General features: G+C 40.3%; 1 protein-coding gene across 2 annotated transcripts in view; it reads right to left on the bottom strand.

Moving 5' to 3' along the window:
* Positions 1-357: 357 nt before the first annotated feature.
* The window catches only part of igdcc3 (immunoglobulin superfamily, DCC subclass, member 3), a 65,869-nt gene continuing 56,590 nt past the window's right edge, over positions 358-9,636 (bottom strand). For both annotated transcript variants that reach the window (XM_084362677.1, XM_084362676.1), the window contains exon 14: positions 358-8,908. In XM_084362677.1, the coding sequence (XP_084218803.1) occupies positions 8,783-8,908 (126 nt within the window). In that variant the 3' untranslated portion in view covers positions 358-8,782. The remainder of the gene's footprint in view (positions 8,909-9,636) is intronic.

The raw sequence follows: 9,636 nt of genomic DNA, 5'->3' as shown, positions 1-9,636 counted from the left end.
CCTTTGTCTTAAAGTTCAATCATGCATTGGAATTCGCAGTGATTAGATGTCCGGCACCAGCCTTCATCGACCAGCAGCTCTGGGTCTCATGTTCAATACTCTTTGTCTGGCCGGTGGGCTGCGAGTTAATGTGCTGAACAGTAGAACAGGACGGTAAAGTGGGAGAGGAAGAGGAGAAGTCTGCATCAGATTGATCTGCTGCATCTCTGCGGACCGCAGGAAGGCTGACACACATCTGTGCTGTAAAATAAGCCCCTTTATCCACCGGGCTCACACACACACACACACACACACACACACACACACACACACACACACACACACACACACACAATAAATACAATCACAATATTTATTGTTACTAGAACTATTTTATTATCACTGTTATTGTTTTTTTCTTCAGTTTTGCACAATGAACCCTAAAACAATACAAACCACTAAAAATGGTCTATTATGCCTTTTTACACACATACATACACACACACAGTACACACTGCATGTGTGGATATGCATACAGATTTATAATTGCGACACCTTTGTCTAGAGAGCGTAGAAACATAACTTTGTGGAAACATACAGTAGTGATCCCTGACAATGCTCTGAGAACGCTTATTAAATCATCTCATATTGACCTGAATTAAACTGTCAAAACAGACGGAGGCAGTGACCTCAGCAGACAGACACACAACGAGACGGACAGACAGACAGACGGATGTGTGATCATGGGCTGACTCTACAGATTTGTGCTCCCTTTGTTTCATCCACAGCGGTCGATCGAACAGACGCAGGTAACACTGTACGAGTAGTTTACACGGCTGGTAATGCATATGGTTTTTGGTTTCAGGTTGGCACCACATTTAAACCCTGCAGGAGTGAAACAATAAATAAAACTGCATAGATTAAATAGAATATTTACTAAAAGGACTGTAGTACCATTAAAAGCAACGTCGACTGGAGCGAGAGTAAAATGTCAGACGGCGATTAACCTTCTCTTGCCCTTTGTTGTGGTCAGATACTCTGATGAGCTTTACACCATGAAGTGGAGAAGATGACAGACAGTACAGTCGTTGTATCAGCTTCAGCAGGACGTCCAGCTGCTTATCTGTAGTTTTATACTGTTAATATATCAATTTGTACAAAAGAGAATGGTGAATATGAAAACAGCCTGATTTAGCTTGGTGGAGACGAAGTTGAAAGCCATCACACTGACTACAATACGTCCGAGGTTGACATTTGCAACAAAAGCGGCATGTTACATTCACATTAAATGCTTATTAACTGACTTTCACGTCAAGATTTAGCGAATCCTCCTCATCTAATGATGATTCTGTGGTCGTCTGGTTATTTTGCCAGACAGCTGTCAATCCAATCTGTCCCGATGAAGCGGATTATCTGAGTTTTGACGGTTAAAATCTTTTTCATTTAAACTTTAACTTCAATCGTTTCTTATTTTTTCATAAATATTTTATCTTATAGAAATATAGATGGGCTTCCAGTGGCTTTAAATTGAGTAACAGAAAGCAAACTTCACCTGGAGACGAGCCTTAAGTTTTGCAGTTGTATATTGGACACAACCTCGTGCAAATAAAACATTTCTTTTTACCTCTTACAGTTGGAAAGAGCAACAAGATGCGGAAAGATTGACTCCAAAGCTTGATTCAAATTATTCCCACATCTGTTCTTATATTTTATGCATATGTGTAAAAGTCTTGATGCAAACCACAGACTCTGGGCAGGAGAGGGTCAAATATTCTTACGCCTACATGGTTTGATATGGCAACAACATAATTCTCCATTTAAGACTAAATGCTCTTCTGCCTGCAGTGTGAATCACAAATGCAAGGAATATCTTCTACGTGGTGCTCTGTACAGGAAGATTTCGCGATGCATGTCTCTGTAAGCAGGCGCAAACAATGATGATTTACTAAGAAGCCGTTATTGACTTTCATGTTTGACGCTGACTTCACAGGACAGGTGTGAGGGGAGACTCCGCTCGGGAGCTCTTTTCTTATTTCGGTGGCCAAATTGCGGCTGATTGAAGATCGTGTTGACAACATCGATACAGAACAGACTTTCTCCTCAAGCAAAGACGGTTTGTGAAGGACAATGAAGACAACTTGTCACCTGAGAGGTAACAGGGCTGACAGGACCTCACCCCGAGTCACTCGTGTGGATGACTGGTGGGAACGGGATGAGGATGAGGTGATCATCAGGCATCAGCGAGGGCGACACAGAGTGAGACATGTCAACGGGAAAAGGTCACTCAACCTATTGTCATCAGTACGAACCATCAAAACAGATTGACGACAATGTGAGACAGGACCATCAATAGCACCATATTGAGATCACAACATTATTTTGCCATTATTCGGCTAAATATCACAGTGTTACCATCACAAGTCAAATAATGATTAACTTACACTTTTTCGTTTCTCATGCAGATCTACTGTAGGTTTTTCTCTGCCTACTGCCTTTAAACACATTGGGTTCAATCTGCCGTCTTGACAGAGCTATATAAAATATAATACTGATCTCAAACATTAAAGTACAATTACATTAAATCACCATCTGACTAAACTCAGCATTATTCGACATGTACAGGCATCGGGGGTCTCAGAGCAGAACACCGTAGAGATAAATGCATTGGAAATGTAATCAATTCACAATCATATCTGATGATCATTTGGTGCCACAACGATCAATATCACATCATGTGGAGGAGCTTTCAAGAGGAGTTGCATCAGACTTTTGGAGAATCGGTCAGATTACCCAAAAACATCCTCAACCACTGAGTTTCAGCATTGAACATCCAAAACAGACATTATACAGGAATACAATGTCAGTGTAGCCAGTCGAGGCCTCACTTGTCCTTCTGACTTGATCTGGTCACCTGTGTCCAGTTAATGCATAATAAAAGAGAGTAGAGCCACGTACAGTATGGGCACCATCGTCAACGTAAAATAGATCCTGCACATGCCCAGTTCGGGATGCCTTCTTTGTTAGAACCTGAGGCGCACAAGAAGACGTCTGAATGAAAAACAGATGCAACTAATTTTTGTTAAAGGTGCAATATGTAAGAATTGTCATTTAAGTTGTAAAAAAGTTTTTAAAAATGAACTAAAATTGTCACAGAATATTAAGAATTAACAGTGTTGATGTTAGATATATCTACTGAAGTTAGCATGCTAACTAGCTAGCCCCATTCCCGTTCTAATGCTCCTGTGCTAGCAGTGTGAACACCAACGTTCCCAGGTTCTCCAAACTTCCAGTCCGGACAGCTAGCCGCATGGCTAACTGAGCTAGATTGCTCGTTAAGTTGCAGCAGTTAGTTGTTTCTCTGGTGATGTGCTGACGCTTATTGTTCTGAGACTGATTTCAACAGTTCATTTCCAACTATTCTTACATATTGCACCTTCAAGCTCAAGCTAACTTCTTTAAAAAGCTTGTTTTGTCTGACCCACGTTGAATGATTAAACAATTATCAAAACAGTCTGTTGACTGACATATGGATTCTTTGTGGGGTTGGGCCGATGAATGATGTCATTGTCCATCACGATGTCTCACTGTGGACATCGCCCAACTCTAATTCATTGACTAACTGTTTAATCTTTCACAGAGAATAAAAATCAAACTTGTGAATGTGATTTCCCTGAAGTTGTCACAGATTATCTTTCCAAAGATCCATGTTAATGTGTAATCCCTGCATGTTTCCATCGACCCTGACACTATAAGAAGGCAGTTGAACCATTTTCTAAGAAATGTTTTCCATCCTGTGTCCATCATTATCCCACCAATGCTTCGCTTTGCTTTCACTTTTACTTGAACAACTAACAAAGAAGACATCGCTCACAGCAAATCTGTGTGAACTGGGCACAGAGCAGAATTCAAAGAGGGAAATCATGTCCAGAAGGCCAAGTGAAGCCTGCTGATATACATATAACAAGAGGATCAGAGAGTCCCTGAGCACACACTCTCTCTGTCCGAAGGTCGGGATTATGAACGAAGAAAAAAGGACACTGGCTAACTGACAGGAGCAGAGTTTGGTGATATAGCACTTCCCAAGGCTGCAAAAAATACACGAGAAAGGCCCCTTTTTTCCCACTAACTGTATCAGCGGAGGAATAATCTGGTCTCCTCTGCTGATGGAGTCGCAGCACCAGTGAGAACAGCTTTGAGGGCTCCATTAAATCACACGAGTTCTCGTATTATACAGCGAAACGTCAACCTGACCCATCAAAGTCTAATCACGTAAACATGATCGTCATTGCGCCACATCCCCAGTGAATCAGGTTAAACAGTATGGCACTAAAACCTGTCACATCCACGCGTGAGATGTGGGCAATTTCCTGCAGAAGGAGATTAACCCTAAATTACACCGTGAGACAGAGGAAGGAAGGAAGGAAGGAAGGAAGGAGGGAAGGAAGAAAAACACACCACTTGTTTCCCCAGTGAAATTACTCAGAACAACAGAAGTAAAAACACTGATTAAGGCTGCAGGAGCCCCGGAGAGTAAATATCACATTGGTAGTTAATAAATATACAAGCAGGAGACATTTAGGTTGGGCATTTGTTCTACTATTTCGTACCATTGTTGATAATGATATTAACACCAAAGAAGTGTACAATTAAATACAAGAAATGGATGCAAGGAGAACATCTGAAAACAAATAGGCATAAAAAATACATTTAAAAGGCATAAAATTACAGTACCAACAATGATGACCAAAATGGAAACTGTGTATGACGCAGGTTTGGAGAACACAGAGATGGAAGGTGATTCTCTGCTGTGGGGGCAGGTACAACTCTCAGGGAAATGTCGTGGACCATCAGATTGAGCCAAAATCATTCAGACATTCATTTTGAAAAAAATAATTTTCCAATGACCTATATTTTAATTTCTCCTATTTAAAATAAATTCAGCATTCACGCCATGTCGGCAAAATGAGAAAAACTGGAAAACCTCCTGTTAATCTGACTTGTAAATGTCAGCCAGGATGCTAGCTAGCCCGACTTCCAGACTGTTTAAAAGGCCAGAATTAACTCGTTTTATTGCAAGAAACCAGATACATCCAAGCAGTTGCTTCTTTTAACCCTCGAAGACCTGGAACAATTTTGAGGAACGCCTGACTCTCCTGTATTCATTTTGTTTTTCTGACCCAATTCTAGTAGTTCAGTCGAGCACTTTTAAAGTCCCAATGTTATATTTGCTGTGTCTGATAATGGATGAATTTACCGTAATAAAAATCAGAATCTCATTTTTTTTTCATTTAAAAAGATGTGCTTGGATGTTGGAGCGGTAGTCTAGGTCTTTGAAGGTTAAAACAGCCAAATCAAAACATCATACTGTGAATTAAAAGTGTCTTGCCGACAAAATGCAACTGTCTCACTGTAACGTTAGAGCAGCAGAGGAACAACGCTACGATGTTTGAACCAAAGTCCAAATTAATCTGAAATTGATTTTTCGAAACAAAAAACAAAAAAACAACAACCTAGTTTGTTGACACGTCTGTACTTCTTATACTACTCAATGTTTTTTCTCACTTGGCTGCTCATAAAAACAACCTGAACAATATCGCGTGAATGCAGTTTAATTAAGATAAGAAATGAGGTTTGTGTCGGAGTGTGTGAGAGTTGTAAGTGCCACCCACTTTACTTTTCTCAGTTGACTTCACAAATTCACTGATAAACTTTCCACAGAGGACATAGCGTCAAACACCAGTGAGGAAAAAATAAAGTTAAAATCTTGTGATAACCAAAGTTACACATTCACATCCACTAGAATCTAAGCATGAGCTGTTTTAATAATTAGTGCATGAGATAAAGGTCCTAAAAAGTTCTCCCTCCGTGTGTGTGTTCGTGTAATGTGTGTCCCTTTCTGTCTGTCTGTCCTGCATGTGTCGACAATTGCAATATATATACATCTATATACTATATGTGCGTTCGCACTCTGTATGTTTCCTTCGATAAGACCTGAGAGAAAGGCCAAAAACAGGGTTGAGGTAGGTAACCATAATGCATCAGAGCAAGTCCTGTACAGTATGTGACTACACGGAGCGGAGAGCTGGAGAGAGAAGCCCTGTGATCGCAGAGTCACCCAACGACCGTCTATCTCCCTCAACCAGCTCTCTGTCCGAGCTCGTTATTATTAACACGGTGTTCCTGAAACACATAAACTACTCAGTGTTGACAGGAGGGAGAAGGCTGAGCAGCAGTTGTGGTTTTGGGAAGAGAGGAACAATAGTCAAGCATGATCAGTGACTGACATGTCTCCTGGGCACCAGATGTCTAAAAAGGCTATTACTGTGTTTAAGAAGGAGGCAGATAATGTGACATGAAAATGAAATCACTAAGAGCACTGCAGCAACAAGCGTCAAGAATGAGGTTAGAAATACACTGCTGCCAATTTAAATCAAAGGACTGGTTGAACATTTGGGGAATACGCTTATTCACTTTCTCACGAAAACTTAAGAGTGAAGGAAGATTGAAACCACTCTCTTGTCTGTCTTTTAAAGGAACCTCAGGAGGTAGATTTTTTTTAATCTCATTGTTTTACAGAGAGCAACATGCGAAACACGTCGTTTTTTAATATAACTGTTAATTAAATAGTGTCAATTGTATCCTGGTGTTCGCAGGAATACTGATTTTTTTTATGGTACAGCTGAATCAATGTTATTAAACCGAATGACTCAAATCATGATTATGTCAAACAAGTGATTTTGTGGGGGTTGTGATGCCCGAGGCAACGTTTCCACCGTTTTACAGCCACTTCTTTCGAAATGTAAGCTTATGGGAGAAAAGTCTTCTTTAGCCCCAGTGACGACACATCGTGTGATGCTGATATTACGCGGTGTAGCCACTGCGGAAGTTCGCTTCAAAGCTTGGAGGCTTGGTTTCCAAATGTTCTGCTAAGCTATGCTCAGGTGAGCTAATGTCTGCCATCTGTAGCTGTATATGAACTGCACAGATCTTGTCATGTAACTTTCCATCTGAAAGAAAATCAGCATATTTCGCGCCACGTCAAACTATCCCCTTAAATATGAAGTGAGAGTTCGGAGGCAATTAGCATAGCTTAGCATAAAGACTTGAAACAAGGGGAAACGGCTAGCCTGGCTCAATCTAAATTAACTTATGTACATGTTCTATCTCGTTAGTTTAATCTGCACTCAAACAGTAATGGGGAAGTTATGCGCTCTATGGTACACGCTAAACTAGGCTAATAACCTACCAGCTGTCGCTTCACAGTAAACAAGGGTGGTATCATCTAACTGTCAGCAAGTGAGGCGACGCACGTATTTCCCAAAATGTCAAACTATTCCTCTGAGTCATTTTTCCAATTTTGAGACATTTTGATGAGATTTGTGCTTAATTTACTTCCTCTTTTACATTCATCATATATGTATGAAAACTTTCAATCAATCAATCAAACAAGTCTGGACAGAAACACACACACACACACACACACACACACACACACACACAATCACATCGCTAATTTTAGACACATATATGATGTCTGCATATTATATTAAACTGAACAATATATATCACACCTGGTTCAGCAGTCAATAGTCCTCAGCATTGCAGTGTACCTCTAACAGTTGTCTCATTCAAATGAAGCAACCACTTTCGAAAAAAAAAAAATAAAATATTATGATCTTCTGAACGAAATAAAATCAAGCTTATAGTGGAACAGCATAATTCATACATATTCCTAACATACTGTAATTCACACAACAGTGTCATCAGTCTGTCAACTTGCATGAGGTACTGACATTGCATCCACAAACACCATATTCATCGACAGAGTTAAGCCAGGATTTCACAGAGGGGGAAAAGAGGGTTTTTCATTATGCAATAAACAGACAAACAACAACAACAACAGCGACAACATCAACATTGTTATCTTGAGGTAGAACATTAACTTCAGCATTTGGAAGTGCTTTATGTTGGATACTCGTTTTCTTTTTCGCTTCGCTTCAACAAGCAAGAGAGAGAGAGAGACGATCTTGACATCTGAGGTAGTGCGGCACCTGATCTTGTAATTTTCAAACCAATCAGTTCCTCCGCATGTTAAGTAATTGTGAGCACAGGGGAAGGTAAAGTCCCTAAAAGCTTCCCGCAACACATTCATTCCGGCTGAGGTAGGTTTCTGTTGAATCAAAAGGTTCACACAGCCAAGTCTAGTGCCTGTATGAAGGCCGAGAACTCATAAAAAATGTTGATATCACTGAAACAAAGTCCTGAGACAGAATATATCGAATCCCTGGACGAAGGCTGAGGTCTTCTGTGAGCGAGAAGGTGGAATCATTGGTAGGTGAGAGCAGGCAGCAGGAGTCTTTGACATCCACAGAAAAGTAGAGATAAGACCAATAACTTATAACCACTTTGACATATAGGTGATAAAGATATATATGTATATATATATATTTAAACTTAAAAATAAAATCATCATTGTATAACAAGGACATTCTGGGGCCTCTATTCCGTGTGCTGCCCAACACCAGAAAATTAACAAAAGACCAAAGTGTACAAATAAAGAACATTAATCTGGCCTGCTGAGCTCGAAACAGCCGTCCGTCAGAAGAGAGCTCTCCCAAACTCCAGGCCCAAAACACTCCGATATACGGTCCTAGATCCTCTAGAACTTCTTAACTTACCAATAAAAAAACTCTTTGCACCAAAGGAAAAACTACTTTGAAAGGAAACACTTGTCAACCTGAGTGAGAGAAGAGTCTACGTGGACACTGTGGGCAGTGTCGTGTGAATTGGCCTTCATACATGGTTAGCCTTGGTCCTGCCGACCCGTTCCTGCTGCAGGAGGCTCCTGGAACTGTGTCTCTCGCTCCACTGCGAACTCATCCAGCGGTATCGTAGACAGCTGGGTGTCGTTCAGCACGTAGGAGTCGGACTGAAAACACACACAGACAAATAGAGAATACACTAGATTAATTAATTGGACTCTTTAGCTTAATACTGACAGGTAGGAGAGATACCGTAGTTCCTAAAGTTAAGACTATTAGTGAAATTAAAGATGGGTGTTGAATAATAAAGGCCTGGGTCCTAAATAATGGCTGGGGGAAAAACAAAGGTGAAAAACAAGGGTGGATACATTCCTGATGGCTGTCATATCATCTGCATTTATTTTAATAAATTCAACAACACAATAATACTTTTTCAACACATTGTTGTTCCAGATTCCTCATCTAAAGAGTTACTGTCCGATTTCAGTCTCTGCAGATGTACGTGCATGTTAATGTCTCAGCCAGTCTGTATTTTGTAGGAACATACAAGCACCACAGATGGCAGTAGCTACTTTTCAAGTGCATAAGGGGACCTTGCAAGTAAATGAGTTTTCCCCAATGTCTCAATGCACTTTTTTGTGCTTTTATCACACGGTTACACATGAAGCATAAAAGAAATTATGCCAAGGTGGGCGGAAAATCAATAGCTCATGCCTACACCTTTCCTGTCTGTAGAAAACCTTTTAGTCTATGTTTTTTCTTTCTGTACTGTTCTGCTGTTTTTCCTATTTGTTTTAGTAATAATGAGTAAAGTAAATTAACAATGACCAAAGTCATTCGAGTCTTGATTTGTCCTCGGGTGTGAGAAGCAGCAAAAAGACACACAACAAAACAG

This window comes from Pagrus pagrus (assembly GCF_965226575.1).
Source record: "Pagrus pagrus genome assembly, chromosome: 1".
Taxonomy (NCBI): domain Eukaryota; kingdom Metazoa; phylum Chordata; class Actinopteri; order Spariformes; family Sparidae; genus Pagrus; species Pagrus pagrus.
The sequence above is the reverse complement of the archived record's forward strand: the minus strand, read 5'-3'. Positions and strand labels throughout refer to the sequence as shown.